Below are 18,703 nucleotides of genomic sequence, written 5' to 3'. Positions count from 1 at the left end.
TGTTATATTGTTGTGCTGAAGTTGCTGTTTAAAAGTGTTTATCCAGATATTGTGACTGAATTTCACCATAAGTTGTGTGTCTGTAAAATATACAGAGGCCGATAACAGGAAACAACGAATCTAGTAGAAGTAAGTTTGTATCTTATGAGGATCTCTCACAATAATTGCTTGTCTAGTCACACACATTGCATTTTTTATTTTTTTTAGCTTTGTCATTTTAATGATTGCTATTTTAATGTTGCTCTGTTTTTCTTATTCAGTCCCAATTCATTTTCCAGGAAAGGTCAAAGTGTTCTCCATTTTGGCTGGAAATATAAAAAACTGTCAGAAGGAATTTTTCGACATTCTGAGAAAGCGAACTGAGAATCTGGTGGAAACTCATACAGTGGACGAGAGTGACATTGTTCTAGTTTTCTGTCCTATTGTTTATCATGCTGGAACTGATATTGATGCAGCACTGAACAATTTAACTTACCCTACAGGTTGTTTTATCATCATCATCACACTATTTTAAAGATTTTATTTGACAGAGTATTATGCCTCAATGTGATGTGTGTTTAAGAATTTCATATGGAATTATCTTTAATTTGTCTATGTACTTAAACAGGTTCTAAGCTGACTGTTCTAGTGGTGCTTCATCACACATTTGACCCAGAGAAAACGGTCCCAGACAGCAGCAGATGTGTCAACAGGACAGACATACTCACAGTGGACTGTCTGTTCTATGAGGATACAGGATTACTGAAGAATTGTCAGAAGAATTCAGATTCATATGACAAAACTGTGAACTGGTTAATACAGCAGGTATTTAACAAGATGCTCTAAAATATTTAATTTACAAAACATCACTGTACTCATAAGCCCATGATGTAATCATTTTCTACAGAAGCAAACAGATGTCAAAATATGTCCACGTCAAAGTAGGTTAAAGTCCTTTTTGTCACGAAATGTAATCTTGCTAAATGTAGCATTTAAGTAACGTTAATTATATGTTGCTCATTGTTTTATCTTAATTTCTATTAATTTAACAACAACAAAAAAAAGACTTTACAAACCCAGGAGAAAGCCTAGATCAAGAATGTGAAAGGTTGGCCAAAGTAAATAAGGTAAATGTTATATTGTTGTGCTGAAGTTGCTGTTTAAAAGTGTTTATCCAGATTCTGTGACTGAATTTCACCATAAGTTGTGTGTCTGTAAAATATACAGAGGCCAAAAATGGGAAACAACGAATCTAGTAGAAGTAAGTTTGTATCTTATGAGGAACTCTCACAATAATTTCTTGTCTAGTCACACACATTGCATTTTTTTTAATTTTGTCAAGAGTTATTGTAAAACAGAATAACAACTTCCCGGACATCATCTTAGAAAATGTAATACATTTTTAAAAGTGTATTATAATTTTGCTTTCATTTTGGTCTGATCATATGTGAATGTTGGTCTGTTTTTCTTATTCAGTCCCAATTCTTTTTCCAGGAAAGGTCAAAGTGTTCTCCATTTTGGCTGGAAAAATAAAAAGCTGTCGGAAGGAATTTTTTGATATTCTGATAAACCGAATTGAGAATCTGGAGGAAACTCATACAGTGGACGAGAGTGACATTGTTCTAGTTTTCTGTCCTATTGTTTCTCGAGCTGGAGCTGATATTGAAGCAGCACTGAACAATTTTGTTTACTCTAAAGGTTGTTTTATCATCATCATCACACTATTTTAAATAAAGATTTTATTTCACAAAGTATTCTGCCTCAATGTGATGTGTGTATAAGCATTTCAGAGGAAATTATCTTTAATTTGTCTATGTACTTAAACAGGTTCTAAGCTGACTGTTCTAGTGGCGCTTCATCACACATTTGATCCAGAGAAAACAGTCCCAGACAGCAGCAGATGTGTCAACAGGACAGACATACTCACAGTGGACTGTCTGTTCTATGAGGATACAGGATTACTGAAGAATTGTCAGAAGAATTCAGATTCATATGACAAAACTGTGAACTGGTTAATACAGCAGGTATTTAACAAGATACTCCATAAAATATGAACACTGCTCTAAAATGTATTGAACACATTACATATTACTAATTAAGCTCATATTGCTTGTTTTTTTCTGCAGGGGGCAGAAATAGGCATCAGAATAGCACCATCTCAACGTAGGTTAAAGTCACTAAATTATTCATTTTAATTAACTATAGATAATTAATAAATAAAGCCTACTTAATTCTAAGAAAATCAAGCATATTTCTTTTACCTCAAGCGAAAATAGGATGCTTACTTATGTTTTTGTTTTCATTTGCCTGTTTTAATGATCAGTAACACACTTTATTTGTGTTACTAATAACTGTCCCTTATTTCAAACAGAAAAAAAATCATCAGGCTTTCTATTTTCATCTTGGGGAAAGGTAAAAAGAAATACATTTCTGAAACTGTCCGTAAAAACACTACAGTGCAACAGAACAAATATTTCCAAACATACACCAGCATTCTCATGTCCTAGTTTGGCATGAAGAACTGATGTCAAAGTTTTTGAGATTTTTATAAAATACAATTTTATTCAACCTAATTGTTTTCTAAAACTTTCATTCATTGTTTAACAGTAAGTAGAGTGACACCTGTTTCTCTGAACAGCATTATCATTAATTAGTACTTAAAGGGATAGATCACCCCCCAAAAAAAATGTTGTCATTAATTACTCACCCTCATGTTGTTCCAAACCCGTAAGACCTTTGTTCGACTTCGGAGCACCAATTAAGATATTTCTGATGAATTCAGAGAGCTTTCTGACCTTTCCATAGTAAAAGAAAAAGAAAGCACAAAGAAAGAAAAAAAACTTTATCCAACAATTTGTCTCCTCTGCATCACCCTGGCTCCATTTTGGAGAGTATCACATATGTAAACAATGTATGCTTTATGTGGATACGTTGTTTACATTCAGATCAAAGCATAAATAATGTATCTACGTACATATGTATTTTGTATATGATACTCTCTAAAATAGCACTATAGGAGACAAATTGCTGGATAAAGTCTTTATTTTTGTTTTCTTTGTGCACAAAAAGTATCCTTGTAGCTTCATAAAATTATGGTTGAACCACTGATGTCACCTAGTTTACTACGTCCTTACTATACATTTCTGAGCCTTGATCATGTAAGTATCCTTGCTGTCTACGGGAGGGTCAGAGAAGATATCAAAAATAGTTTAATTTGTGTTCTGAAGATGAACAAAGGTCTTACGGGTTTGGAACAACATGAGGGTGAGTAATTAAAACTGAATTCTCATTTTTGGGTGAACTATCCCTTTAAGTGCATAAGAGGTGTCAGGTCCAATAGTTCTGAACAAAGCTTATAAAATTTTCCAGTATATCCAGGAATATTTCTACAAATAATTACAAGTTAACATAGAAGAAGTACAAAAATACTGGCTAATGCAGAAATGACCTGTTATTTTGTTGGGGTGCAATTAACATGTTATACAGACTTTGATAGACAGTGCTTCAGAAATAATAATGCTAACTAAAATAATAAAGACTAAAAACTAACTTAATGAAAGTGACACAACACAACACATATGACTACACATGAAGTGGATTATTGTTTGTGGATTATTATATGATTTGAAAATTGTGTGTGTGTGTGTACACACAAACACACACACCATATATATACACACAGTATATATATTATATCACAGTAATAATAAATTCTGTGTTTTGTATATAGTGACCTATAGGGCGGGTAGCAGAATGACACTGAGGATCGCCTCATCAACCATTCAGAAAGATCCTGTGACAACCACATACCTCGACTCTTCACAGTTGAGATCTACTGTAGCTTGTGTCTATCAAATAAAAATGTTTTCAGAGAGTGCTTTAAAAATGCAATAATGTAATCAGCGTATTATTATCCAGTTTATTCCAGCCACAGTGAACTAAAAACAGATGTCATGTGTCTCAGAAGTCTTTGTTTTATTGACTATGGCATCTGCTTGAATTGTATTTACAGAAGCCTAGCATGTTGACAGGCATTTACAAACCATATACAGAATAATTCTACTGGCTACTAATGTATGCAAATAAATGACCTGACAATGAGTGTATACAAAGTAAAATTCTCCTTGCTGCATGACAAAGCCCATGTATGATAATAAACTAACGTTCAGTTCTTCTGTCTAATTCCTAACATTAATGCAGAGACCAATATAACTACGTAATAAATTAACAAAATTTCTGTGTATTTAATTAAGAGATTTTCAATGAATAGTTTCTGTGCTGGTGTAAATTAATCATATTTCATCTGCATGATGTATTGATATATTTTGTCTGCTACTGTGCCTTTACTCCAAATCTTATCCTGTCAAAAGAAAAATACTTATAATGACAAATCATAGTAAATTTGGTGTAAAACTGTAAAGTGTGTTTGACTGGAAAAAATATTTTTTTATTAAATAAGGTTTATGTTAGTAATCAGTATCAATTTAAAAAAAAAAAAAGGAAACAAGTAACTGATGACTTTTTGAATGGGTAATTTAAAGCAGCATTGCCCAACCTTTTTTCAGACATGGAACCCTTTCCAATTCTTCAACAATGTGTGGCACCCTACACAAACACAACTGTTCTACAGGCCCTGCTGCAGTCCTCTGCACCGAAGCTGAGGGTTTACTTCAGAAGCATCTTAAAGAACACTTCAAGTACTTCTTTGATGCCACAGTAAAAACTTCAGCCTAACTAATAAAGTTCAAACATTATAATAGACGAGAACAGTCAGTCATAAAATATGAACAAACACAAATTACAACTAGTTTTACTCATTACTAATGAGTCAAACTGGACCATAACCACCACACTGAACTAATGCTTGAATCACTTAAACCTCGATCAGCTTTATTAGTATTCATATGATTAATTCATGACTTTTTAATGCAATAATAGGGTTACATGTTGATTTTCTTCATATTCTATGCATGCATCTCTGAAATATATCACCCATGAACTGGCCAGCCCATGTTTAAAGAACTAGTTCTGCCACAGATTTATTTGATGTTAATAAAGTGAAGATGAAAACATGCAGCAGGTTCCTGCAAGGCAAATCGCAGCAAATTTTTTTACTTTTTCTTTTTACAAGATGCTCCAAAATATGAAAACTGCTTTAAAATCATTTGGGAAACATCCCTGTTTACTCCATATCATCATGTGCTCATTGTACAGTACTCACACTGTAACAAATTTCTGTAGTTTTCACAGCATTATTACTGTAAAACGGGCAAATGCTTACTGTAAAACCTGTATACAGCATGTTACTGTAGATCTGCAAAGCATCATGGTCAATTTTCAATGGCGGGAAAATTCTACAGTAAAAATATTTTTTCTGTGAATCACAATACAGCAATTTAGAGGATTTTTTTTTTCCAGCCATGGAAAGCTGAAAAGCTAGATTTCACACTTTCATTGGAATTATAACTTCAGAAAGGTAACTTTGCTGATTTATTTTCACAGTTTACTCTAGTCAAGTTAACTATTTGTTCAACTAATTCATTATTTATTAGTATTTTGGTCAAGAGTGCACTGAGAGAGAGAGAGGTAAAATAGCGGGACACTTCCTAGTAAACTCGTGTCTTGTGTTCATTTTATTACCAAAAAAATAAAATGTGCATAATTTTGATCGATTTTCTAATCTGGCAACATTCGATAACGTCATCAGTTTAGAGAAGGATAGCATTGTTGAATAAAAATTAAATTGGAATTGTGTATGTGATGTGTCTGTTGGTGCACTAGCCGGAGTTCCCTTTCATAGGCCACTTCAATGCTGCGGTGACGTCACCACTATGGGAACACCTTCGGTGTGACGAATGTCTGAAGCCCTATACCATCCCCCCAATCCTATTGGCCAAATAGCACGTGGCACCACCCATGCATGCGTACGCATATATATACCTGGTGCCGCGCGCAATTTCACTCAGATTTCATTTCTTCAGTAACGAAGCGAATCTTCTGTGCCCTATTATCTCGCGTTCAACAGCGATCGTCACGAGTAGTATTCTCCTCTCCGCGGACGCGATGAGTCAACGAAAGGTAAGAGCCGTATGATGGGTTATCACGAGGAGGCACTTATGAGAGGTTCGTTGCAGCCTCTCTACAGGTTCTCTCCTTGATAGCCTACGGCTACAGTAAAAAAAATATATATATATAAGAAATATCCACGCTCTGGAGTGTATTTCTTAAGTCGCCTCGCGTCTAACCCCCACCGTTTCGCTTTTGCGGTCGCTGAGGCCCCGCACGAGGTGTTGGTTAGGGGCGATATGTGCGGCTTGACTATGAATACAGTGATGCACTGGAGTTCCATGTGCTCGCTCTCCCCCACTCGAGCGCGTTAATCAGCAGTTTTGCTCTTCAAACTATGTTTGTCCGAGCTGCGGCCTCGAACTCTGAGTAGGCTCTGGCCGGCATACGCGGTTCTCTCCCTCCGAGCGGACAGGAGAAACGCGCCTCTCCTTCCTCAGTGAGCTATTTATGTGGCTACTCGCATGGTGGATTACGTCTCACACAGCCGCCACGTTTTCGCTAGCGGCTTGGCCCGATGTTTATCTTGTTGGATTAAATCCTGCCGTGGATACGCTTTAGGATTATACACAACGAAACGCAGCGAGTGTGACGCATGCGTTTTTCCTTCATGTTTGCCAGGGACTGTGCCCGCCTCCAGAGAGCACTGTTGGACTGCTAATGCACATCTAATCCTCTCACTGCAGTTTCCACATTCTAACATTTGACTGTCTCGCAGCAAGGGCACCTCGAGCGTCATTGAACTGAGCTATCATTTGAGCGCCCCCTCAGACACTCTGCACAATCCAGCCTTCAGAGTTTGAGGGACGGCGCAGAGGCTGGCAAAGATGGCCAGTGTATATGGCTCACACAGCTGCCACGTTCTCGCTAGCGGCGTGGCCCGATGTTTATCTTGTTGGATTAAATCCTGCCGTGGATACGCTTCAGGATTATACACAACGAAACGCAGCGAGTTTGACGCATGCATTTTCCTTAATGTTTGCCAGGGACTGTGCCCTCCACCAGAGAGTGCTGTTGGATTGCTAATGCACATCTAACCCTCTCACTGCAGTCCCCACACTCTACATTGACTGCCTCGCAGCAAACAGTGCTTCGAGCAGCATTGGATTGAGCTGTAAAGCCAAACGTTCCCTCAGACAATTTGCGCAATCCAGCTTTCAGAATTCGAGGGGCGATTTAAGGGTCCTGCACAGACGACCCATTTATGACGGCTCGCACAGCCGCCGCTTTTCGCTAGCGGCAGAGCCCGATGTTCAATTTGTTGGCCTAATTCCTGCCGTGGACACGTTTCAGGATTATACACGACGAGACGCAACGGCTCTTATGCATTCACTTCCCCTGTGCACGAACGCCACAAGCTTTTCGTGCCCGGACATTTTAACATGTCTGACAGCGTTGCAGGAAGCGGAAATTTTGAGACCACTAGTATGGTCTCGGGCCGTGTGTGAACGCTTGCCTGACATTTCTCTATGGGTGTTACGCACGATTTGTCACGGATACACCATTCAGTTTCAATAAGGCCAGCCTCCTTTCCGCAGAATTCTTTCCACGGTGGCAAAACCGATGGAAATAGCGGTGCTGCGACAGGAGATGTCAACTCTGCTGAGCAAAGGGATATAGAGGAAGTACACCCCTCTCAGATGGAGGCGGGGTTTTTACAGCCGTTATTTTGTGGTACAAAAAAAAAAAACCACAGGGGATTACTACCCATTCTGGATTTACACCATCTGAATCTTGCACTCAGGCCGAGAAAATTCAAGATTTTGATGATCATCAGGAGACTCAGGAAGTTCCTCAGATTCGCTTTAGAGGGCAAAGCGTATCAGTACTTCTCAAAGTGCATGGATGGAGCTCTGGCCCTGTTGCGGCTCCAGGGCGTTCGTGTTTGAACTATTTTAGGCGATCGGCTGGTGTTAGCGCAATCGCAGACTCAAGCACACTCTCATGGGGATCTTGTGCTGAATCATTTAACAGCCTGGGCTTACGCATGAAATCCAAGAGAAGTGTTTTAATCCCCTCTCAACGGATAACCTTCTGGGATTAGAGTTGGACTCTCGCGCGATGACAGCGAAGCTTTCTCTCCCGCGCGCTCAGTCGATTGCATCATGCGTGCGGCGCTTCAGAGCGAGTCGCGCAGTGACAGTGAGTTTGTGCCTCAGACTTAGGTCTTATGGCAACGGCATTCCCTGTTACTCGTCTGGGATTACTTCACATGCGCCCTTTTCAGTGGTGCACGAAAAGATGGAATGTTTCACCCCGATTCCGGTGAAACGGCGGTGTGTGATGTCGCTAAAACTATGTATGTCAACCGAATTCTCCTGACCGGAGTTCGGCTGGGGATTTGCACTTTCCAAAAGACTGTCACGACGGATGCGTCTTTGACCGACTGGGGAGCTGTTTGTCAAGGGAGTTGGCACATAAACAGGTTGGAATTACTGGCGTTTTTTTTTCTGGCTCTCCAGTATTTCTCGAATCTGCTGATCGGCCGTCATGTGCTGCTCAGATCAGACAACACAGCGGTTGTGTCATACCTGAATCATCAGAGAGGATTATGTTCTCGCCCCCTGTGCAGGCTGGTGAGACATGTTCTTTTGGTTTCAGAACAAAATTCTATCGATCCGAGCTGTTCATGTCCCCGGACGTTGGACTTCGGAGCGAATTTGCTATCCAGGCAGACTCTGGGGCAAGCGGAGTGGGGATTGCACCCCCAAACGGTGAGTCTCCTATGGCAGATTTTCGGGGAAGCGAAGTGGATTTATTTGCGTCGAACACGACTACGCATTGCCCGCTTTGGTTCTCCCTATGCCCTCCAGCACCCCTTGGCTTGGATGCAGTAGCCCACAACTGGCCCAGGACTAGTTTGTATGCATTTTTCCCCAATCCGTCTGATTTCGGCGGTATTATGCAGAATACGGGTGGACAGGGTGGAACAGCTGCTGCTGGTGGCTCCGCGGTGGCACACACACAGCCGTGGTTTGTGGATCTGATCAATCTGTTAGCGGGCTCTCCATGGGAGATTCCCCTCAGACAGGATTTATTATCACAAGCACAGGGACTGATTTGGCACCCGAGGCCAGATCTATGGAATCTGTGGGCGTGGCCTCTGAGCGGAGTGAGTTAATATGTCCCGGTCTTTCTGCTGAAACTACCGAGACTATACTGAATTCTAGAGGTTACAAACAACGCATGTCCCATTGGCTGGTGGAGGCAATATATTTAGCCTATGAGGCGCGCGGGCTCGCTTCGCCCCTAGGAGTAAAAGGTAATTCCACAAGAGCAGTGGCTTCTTCTCAAGTCTTTCTCAGTGGATCTTCTATGGATGATATCTGTGCTGCGGCAGGCTGGTCTTCACCAAGTACTTTTATCAAGACTTACAGTCTGGATGTGAGGATGGCTCCTGGCTCCCGGGTTCTCTCCGCTTGAGCAGATGCTTCCTTGGATCCCAGCTATCAGGAACGTCAGGCGTTATGGTATAGTGTTCCCATAGTGGTGACGTCACCGCAGCATTGAAGTGACCTATGAAAGGGAACATCTCGGTTACGTATGTAACCTTGGTTCCCTGAATAGGGAACGAGATGCTGCGGTTCTGGCCGTGCCGTACCTTGATAGCATTCTTCTTCAGTCATGAAATCTGAGTGAAATGGCGCGCGGCACCAGGTGTATATATATGCGTACGCATGCATGGGCGGTGCCACGTGCTATTTGGCCAATAGGATTGGCGGGATGGTATAGGGCTTCAGACATTCGTCACACCGAAGGTGTTCCCATAGTGGTGACGTCACCGAGTAACCGAGATGTTTTCTCTAGCCAGCTACTCACCGCCGACACCGTGTGCGTGCGCGTGAAGCAGTGAAGCCAAGCCAGCCGAGTGAGCCGACTCCAGAGTCCAGACTCGACAGAAAATGCAGTTAGAGGCAAGACTTTAGACATTTTTCATAGGTTCATCATTTTTCTGAACTTCATCGCAAGTCAAACCGCAGAAACGAGATTGTTGATAGTCTAATTTGAAGTGCCATTCCCGACATGTGGAAGCATATACTGTATAAAGATTTGTATTCTCTGGCAACATTAACGTACATTTATAACGTCTTCAGTTTGATTAAAGAGTAACGTTTAGCATTGTTGAATAACATTAGTTTGAAATTGTGTATTTGCTGACGCGGTAGCCGTTTGAATAATCTCACTCGGTTTTTTTTGTTTTTTTTTTGCTTGCTAACGTTGGCGCCTGAAGAATCAGACATTTAAGCGGGCCGATTCGAAAGTTTTATTCATTCGAGAGTTTTATTCATTCGAGAGTTTTATTCATGATACGTGGAAGCATAATAATATACTCGCACTGTATTAAGATTTTTCGAGACCTTACTCGTATTTTTATTTACCATTTGGTTCATTTCTTGCAGCAAAGAGGCCTTAACAATCAATCCAGGTACATAAATTACATGAACTAGCATGTATAAAATGTTCCCTTTCATAGGTCACTTCGATGCTGCGGTGACGTCACCACGTATGGGAACACCTTCGGTGTGACGAATGTCTGAAGCCCTATACCATCCCGCCAATCTTATTGGCCAAATAGCGCGTGGCACCGCCCAGCATGCGTAAGCATATATATACCTGGTGCCGCGCGCCATTTACCTCAGATTTCATTCCTTCAGTACGAAGCGAATCTTCTGTGCCCTATTGTCTCGCGTTCTCAGCGATCATCTACGAGCAGTATACTCCTCTCCGCGGACGCGATGAGCTTCAAAAAGTGCAAGGACCCGTGTACCAGGTACATCGTTAAGGGGGACACTAATGACAGGTGCGTAGTTTGCCTAGGCTTACACCACGCACAGGAGGCGCTTAGCGGCCTTTCTTCATGCCCCCATTGCGATGGCCTGCGGCTCAGAGTGCTGCGCTCTAGGGTAGATGTGTTCTCCGATGTCGCCGTGTCTAACCCCCGCCACACCACTTCTGCGACTGCCGAGGCACCGCACGAGGTGATAGCTTGGGGTGACACGTGTGACGTGGAGTTTGAGGACAGTTCAGCGCTGGAAAATTGTTCTCCACATCGCTCGCTCTCCCCTACCCTAATACACAGAAAAACTTTTGAACCTGTCGTCTTTTCCTGTGAGGATTTACGGGCCACACCGGAGGCATGTAGTGCCATCTCCTTCGGTTGTGACCGCCATGATGACGACGTTCTGTCCACTGCGGCCTCGGGGTCTGAGGACTTCGCGGCCGACACGAGCCCTCTCCCTCCTAGTGGACAGGAGAGGCGTGTTTCCCCCTCCTACAGTGAGCTGTTGGATGTGGTTTCCCATGCAGTGGGTACATTGGGGCTGGAATGGGAGGTTGAGAAGGCCGAGGCCCAACCTTCTTCGAAGCTGGACGACCGTTTCCTAACTAGTCGGACACCTGCGCAGCCCCGGAGGCCTTTACCCTTTTTCCCGGATCTCCACCAGGAGGTTTCGAGGTCCTGGAAACAGCCGTTTTCGGCGCGCATCACAAACGCTGCGGCTGTGGATTTCGCCACCATTTCTGACATGGTGGGCCATGGCTATACAGCGATACCGCCGGTGGAAGAGACTCTCGCCGAACATCTTGCGCCTAATTCGGCCACGGCGTGGAAGTCTCGCCCCCTCCTCCCCTCGAAGGCGTGTCGAGTCACGTCTAGTTTAGTGGGGAAATCCTATATGGCCGCTGGCCAAGCAAAGGATTGGACGAAGGGGAGGGCATTACACCTGAGGCGGTTAAGGAATTAACGATCCAGTTTTCAGAGCTCGAGGAGCGCTTCAAAGGGTCTTCATCGAACGGCCCGTCATGACGGCTCGCACAGCCGCTGCTATTTCGCTAGCGGCAGAGCCCGATGCTCAATCTGTTGGCCTAATTCCTGCCGTGGACACGTTTCAGGATTACGTACAACAAGATGCAACGACTGCTATGCATATACTTCCCCTGTGCACGAACACCGTGAGTTTTTCGTGCCCGGACATCTCTATATGTGCAACAGCGTTGCAGGAAACGAACATTTTGAGACCGCTAATATTGTCTCGGGCCGCGTGGGAACGCTTGCCCGGCATTTCTCAATGGGTGTTACGCACAATTTGTCACGGATACACCATTCAGTTTCGGAAAGGCCCACCCCCTTTCCGCGGAATTCTCTCCACGGTGATGAAACCGATGGATATAGCGGTGCTGAGACAGGAAATGTTGGCTCTACTGAGCAAAGGGGCTATAGAAGAAGTACAACCCTCTCAGATGGAGTCAGGATTTTACAGCCGTTATTTTGTGGTACCAAAAAAGGACGGCGGATTACGACCCATTCTGGATTTACGCCGTCTGAATCTTGCACTCAGGTCGAGCAAATTCAAGATGTTGACGGTAAAGTCTATTTTGTCTCAGATTCAACCAAACGACTGGTTTGTCACGATCGGTCTGAAGGATGCATATTTTCATATTCAGATCATCGAGAGACACCGGAAGTTCCTCAGATTCGCTTTAGAGGGCACAACATATCAGTACCGCGTTCTTCCCTTTGGCTTAGCGCTAGCTCCCCGTACGTTCTCAAAATGCATGGACGCAGCTCTGGCCCCGTTGCGGCTCCGGGGCGTCCGTGTGTTGAACTATCTGGACAATTGGCTGGTGTTAGCGCAATCTCAGACTCAAGCACACTCTCATCGGGATATTGTGCTGAATCATTTACACAGCCTGGGCTTACGCACGAACTTCCAGAAAAGTGTGTTAGTCCCCTCTCAACAGATTACTTTTCTGGGAATAGAATTGGACTCTCGGGCGATGACAGCAAAGCTTTCTCTCCCGCGCACTCAGTCGATTACGTCATGCGTTCAGCACTTCAGGGCGGGTCACACAGTGACAGTGAGACTGTGCCTCAGACTGTTCGATCTAATGGCGGCGGCGCTTCCCGTGATTCATCTGGGTTTGCTTCACATGCGCCCGTTTCAGTGGTGGACGAAACGACAGAATATTTCATCCCGTTGTCTTCCGCATCGAACGATCTCGGTGACATGGAGGTGTGTGATGTCGTTAAAATGATGGACGTCAGCCGAATTTCTCCTCACCAGGGTTCGGTTGGGCATTTGTGCTTCCCAAGAGACTGTCACAACAGATGCAGATATATACAATTTTAAGTATATATGTATATTAAGTGTTAAGTATATTTGTATTGATTCACTGTGTGTGAACAAGTTTTTTACGTCATTTTGCACTTAGATTCCAAAAATCTCTATTTGTCACTGATCCAATAGAAAAAATGAGGTCTATGCATGTATAAAGGCAAAATGCTTTCAAAAATTAATTTTAAAAAGTCACACTTACTCATCATGTGTAATCCATGTCTCCAGTATTCTGTTATATGATCAGGACTTTACAGACACCCAGATTTTTACTAAATGAAGTGCACAAATTCTGCACCGTGCATACATGTGCAGGCTCACTACCTGGCTGTGCATTAGAGGATGTTATGAAAGTTAGGAGAGGAGAGTCCATTCTGGGGGCATATAGGTGGATGCTTTCCATCGAGGGCAGAGTTCTCCAACCGAATCCAACTGAGTGACCGTTCCGAATTGACTTCTGCTCTGGCTGTGCTTTTTGCATCATACTATATATTTAACATGGAATATCCTGCAGAGGCAGCCACTACATTAGAATTTATCCAGAGGTAAGCACTTATTTGTTGTTGATATATTTTTGACTAGGAATGGGAACAAATATTTGAGTACTCATTCTTTAACCACCTACCTGATTAGTAAAATACTTCTCAAAGTGTTTATTTGGGTTTACATGGACTGTTGTGTAATTTTTAAACATCAAACTTTTATTTTAACTCACCATGCAAATAAAGTACTTGGTTTTTAGAGTACTTGACTTCTAAATTACTCAAAATTCCCATCTCTACTCTTCACACTTCCATTATTGTGCTCACTGTAATAAGCATATAAAATATCAAAACTTAAAATATTTATTTAAAAGACCATTTGTGAAGCTGTTTCATGACTAACGTCTATGAATGTTGCGATATGATTTTGTCAAAGTTTAGTAGACAGACAAATTGAAAGGTCGCGATGACCGAGATCACAGTCTTTGATGAATCGTGTATAATCTCTCTCTCAGCATCTAAGCAGGGCAAAGGCTTTTCAGTGTGTTCAGTCTCATGTCTCTTCTACATGTCCACTCTGGATGTTACGACACTTTAATACTCATAGATAACGACACATTTCATCCTCTCTTGGAACGAAAGTGGCTAACTTCTGTCAACCTCATCTACAAGCAAGGACATAGATTTTAGATTCTGTTATAAAAAAAATTTAAAAAACGATTTTATAATCTATGCAATAGCTAGGTGAATCGATTTTTCTCTCCAGGCCCTAATATGTGTGTTTTAAGTAAGAGTTTTGGTTTATAGAGAAGTGGACATTGTATTACATGTTGTATTACACGTTGATTGGCTAAATCAAATGATCTAATCAAACTTTTATATATTGTCATCAACCCATCTGTCTTTCTTATAAACCTTTCCATTAATAATTAATTTCTTCCACTGCAGGGTAGAAGACTCCAGCCCAGGAAATTGACTATTTCAGGCCTGTTTCTGAAGAAAAATACAGTTCTGGGAGAAAAACAACATTCAGGGACCAAATTCTCCTGTTTGAAATCGTGCTGTTTTAAAATAATTTAATTTGCCTTTTATACATTCTAATTTTAACCAAACATTTTAATACATTTGAACAGGATTGATTTGTATGTTCAGAAAAGTGTTGTTGTATACGAAATGAAATGTTAACAGAAAAATGTTTACCTATTAAAATTTTTTTTTTTGCTATGCTATTTTTATTTTATGAATTTAGAAATTAAAAGTGTGAAAAGTTATAAATAAATGGCATTTTTGTGGCAAAAACAGTGTCTTCATTTTACAGTACACAAAATTAATGCTGTAATTTTATTACAGTAGTAAAATATATGAGGCAATGAAACACAGTACTGTGATTATTACTGTAAAAAAGTTTACAGTATTTTTAAAGTTACTGCAATTAAGTTTACAGTACGCATACTGTGAAATGAACTACAGCAACTTACTAGCTAATTGCTGCCAGCAAGTTACTGTAAATTTCACATTATTCTTTTTACAGTGCATGTTATGATGCTTCTCTAGGGAAGGAAAAGATGTGTCAAAATATCTCCACATCAATGTAGTTTTTGTCATTAAATGTAGTCTATATTATTTCATTTGTCAAGGTAAAAAAAACTTTTTCTGCTTTAACTGCATGCTTGTTTACGATTTCTGTATACTCCGCTGTATTTCAAGCTTGATTCTTGGGGACTGTTAAAACCATGATGACAAGGGTCAATACACTCCTGTCTGTCTGTCTGCTATTGCTTGCTGCAGAACTAAGTTCAAATGTTTTTCCCCATTCTTTCATGAATTAAATCAAATATAAAGACTTTCTGGTAAAGTCAAGCTGGGAGATACAAAGCAATACTTCATGTTCTGTATTTCACAGAGACAAATGTAATTCATTTGTTTGTTTGTACACTTTTATTCAAAGATTTTTTTGAAAATTATTAATATAGGGTGTGCAAATTATAATAATTGAAATAATTTATGTGATAAAAATGATAATTTAAAGTAACCGTCCACTCTGTAGCTGTCATGTTTAGGCTGCTGATTAATTATATCTGTTTCAGCATCTCTGCCTGAAGACAAGGGGATATAAAACATCACAATGATTTTTATTTATTATTTGACAATTGTGACTCCTGACTTACCTGTAAATAATTTATTCACAAATAATTTTCACTGACCTTTAAATTCTGTTCATTTATGCTATTTCATTTGTAATTTCCCTTTTTTTCACTCTAAAATGAATAGTTGTACAGTTACTATAGGCTACAGCTTTTGTAGATGCTTGTTAACTTAGATTAACTTGCATATATTAAATTTATAATAAAAAAGAAAACTAAAAGAATACAGACTGTCTTCTGAAAATAATAAAAAAAAAAATGTAAAAAAATAAACAAAGCAATGCACTTTTTTTTCTGTTAAAATCTATTTAGGTAGGTTTCGCCATCTAGTGTCAAAAACCTTTATTAACGCTAAAATGCCCCCAAACTACTTCAGAGTTGAACACAAAACTTTTAGACGTGAATTAACAAAAATCCTCAGTTAATTATTATTTCAATATAAAGGTATGGCATCAATTCAATGACAATAATAACCGAGCATACAACTATGGAAGCAGATTAGTCTGAAATATAATTCACGCAAAAAACACGATTCACACATGCGTAGACAATTTCACATGCATGAAACCTAATTCACGTACACACAAAAAAAATTCACGTGCGTGAAAAAATATATATATTCACAAAAAGCAATTCACAAGCGCAAAATAAAATTATATATTTATAAAATACGTTTCACAAATGCCAAAAACAATTTGTAGATATACAGTTGTGCACAAAAACCTTTAAATGTTTAAAATGTACGAGTGTCTGAATGTACGAATCGTCATTTACTACGAATCCACTCGGATTTGTGTGTGTGTGTTTTTGAGACTTTCCTGGCAGAGCTCTCTTCCCACGTGGGTCTGTTGTACTCTTTAGCCAATCAGATGCGAGCTTACCATTCAACCAATCATATCATAAGCCACTGAGTGCATTCAAGGAGCACGATTCTGCGCACCTTTAGCGCAATATGGATTAATTAGAATGGAAATTAAGCCTTTACATCAGTAATCCAGCATGGCGAATGAAGAACGGGAAGCACGGGTAAGAGTTTAGTTTATTTCATAAAAGTCTGAGTTTACACATTTTATCGTAATCAAGGCAGCTTTTCTAGTTAGAAAACTAGTTAGAAAAAAATACAGTTGTAACAGGACAGTTACAGTAGTTATAAATTAAACTGCAATCAGGATAGTAAAAAGAAAGACCTGTAAAGACAAAAGTAACATTTTGAGAGTTGTGAAATTCTAAATAGTTCTAAATAATCTTGTTTTATAAATTGATGTCTGTTAGGTCAGTGTGTACTTTCTTAATACATTTTAAAACATGTAGCCTAGTCATTGTTAACCACTACATTGAAGCAATGTAGTTCGATCAAGATAAACAACATCACATATTTAGAAACGTTGTTTAATTTGTAACTATATATGTTATAGTGGTTCTCAACCTTTTTTTCCACTGGGCCGCACTATGGTCCAAGTGCAAGCGGATTGCACAGGTTCGAATAGCAATGGGCTTCTTCACACTGCCTCCACATGTGCAATTGTGCTTTTGAAGCCTACTGACCACGCACACCTGTCCGCGCGGTCATAAAAAAAATGTGAGGTACGCGTTCGTCCTCTCAGAGCCTCCTCACACACCCTCCCATGACGATGATTACGTCACGCCTACCTAGTGGTCCATAACGGTCTCCCCACGGACGCGGAAAGTTTAACATATGGCTTAAGATGCAGTCTGTAAGATGCGCACGGGAGCATGACTTGACGCGACATTGCAGAAAATGTGCATTCACAAATGTAGCCTATGTTGATCCAAATATGGAAAGCACATTTGAATTTAATAATATAAGGTTCTCTCCAGAGATGTTTTGCCACATTTCTTCAATTAAGGATGATTGCTATGTAATATATGGTGCTCCCATTTGCCTGAACTTCAAGTAAAATGCGGGGCAAACCGAAAATCCAGCACTCTCCTTCACTACTGATACTGCGACTATTATTTTTTATACGTGTTCATTCGCTGGCATTTTTCACATTTCTTTTTTTCTCCCTTAAAAACAAATTTGTCCATTATGATGCTCAATTTTACCGAACTAATGGCTGTTGATTGAATTCTGCCAAAGTGGGCGCTTGTATGTGTTCGTTAAATGAGTAATGTTATGTGAGTAGGTCTGATCATGTCTGAAAATAACAAAATAATTTAACATAAAAAAACATTAGGCTATAGCTTATATTTCTTAAGTAAATGTTTAAATTAATGTAAAAAATAATAATTGTAAAACTTGAAAAAAAAAATTAATTGTGTTCAGCATGGTGGGACGCATTTGAATTGGTGACGGGCCGCGGGTTGAGATGATGCTGCTGATAGCTCCATGGTCATTTAATAGGCCTAGCCTATTGTTTCTTTTATGCGGCTGAAAATAACCGTGCTTTCTGTTACTGAGCCTGTCGCTCGTCCTTTTAAAAGTGGAAGCTTGTGCTTTGTTGCATTATATTGAAACTTTGTTGATGTTCTTTGTTCATGACTCTTTATATGGCGATAAAAGAAAGCTTCGTTGCGTTTTTTTTAAAGTGGGGATTGGGGGTGCGCCAACCCGGTTGGGACATAGAAGGGGGAGCACAGGAAAAAAAGTTTGGGAAACGCTGCATAACATAACGGTTATGGAAATTAGAACGACAGTACATTGAATTAAATTGCAATGAAGTTACAAACGATCCACATCATTAAAGAGAATAAGCTCCGAAATATATAAAATAAATAAAAACGAGGATCAATCTGAAACTTTTCAAGTGCGACAATAAATAACCTACACACGATCCACAACATAATTAAGTTGCAAAGAGCATAGGCTCAAACATAAAATAAAATGAAAGAGGATGCATCTGGAACTTTTCGAGTTCGAGTAAAGGCTTAATTTCCGTTCTAATTAATCCATATT

General features: G+C 40.3%; 1 protein-coding gene across 1 annotated transcript in view; it reads left to right on the top strand.

Moving 5' to 3' along the window:
• Positions 1-18,703, top strand: part of si:dkey-27p18.3 (uncharacterized) — a 162,956-nt gene that overhangs the window by 18,027 nt on the left and 126,226 nt on the right. The window contains exons 22-25 of the mRNA XM_059549290.1: positions 96-129; positions 261-482; positions 608-804; positions 887-920. Coding sequence (XP_059405273.1) covers positions 96-129; positions 261-482; positions 608-804; positions 887-920 — 487 coding nt within the window. The remainder of the gene's footprint in view (positions 1-95; positions 130-260; positions 483-607; positions 805-886; positions 921-18,703) is intronic.

This window comes from Carassius carassius, chromosome 5, assembly GCF_963082965.1.
Source record: "Carassius carassius chromosome 5, fCarCar2.1, whole genome shotgun sequence".
In the NCBI taxonomy this organism is placed as follows: Eukaryota; Metazoa; Chordata; class Actinopteri; order Cypriniformes; family Cyprinidae; genus Carassius; species Carassius carassius.
Note: the sequence above shows the minus strand (reverse complement) of the source record. Positions and strands in the feature narration are given on the sequence as shown.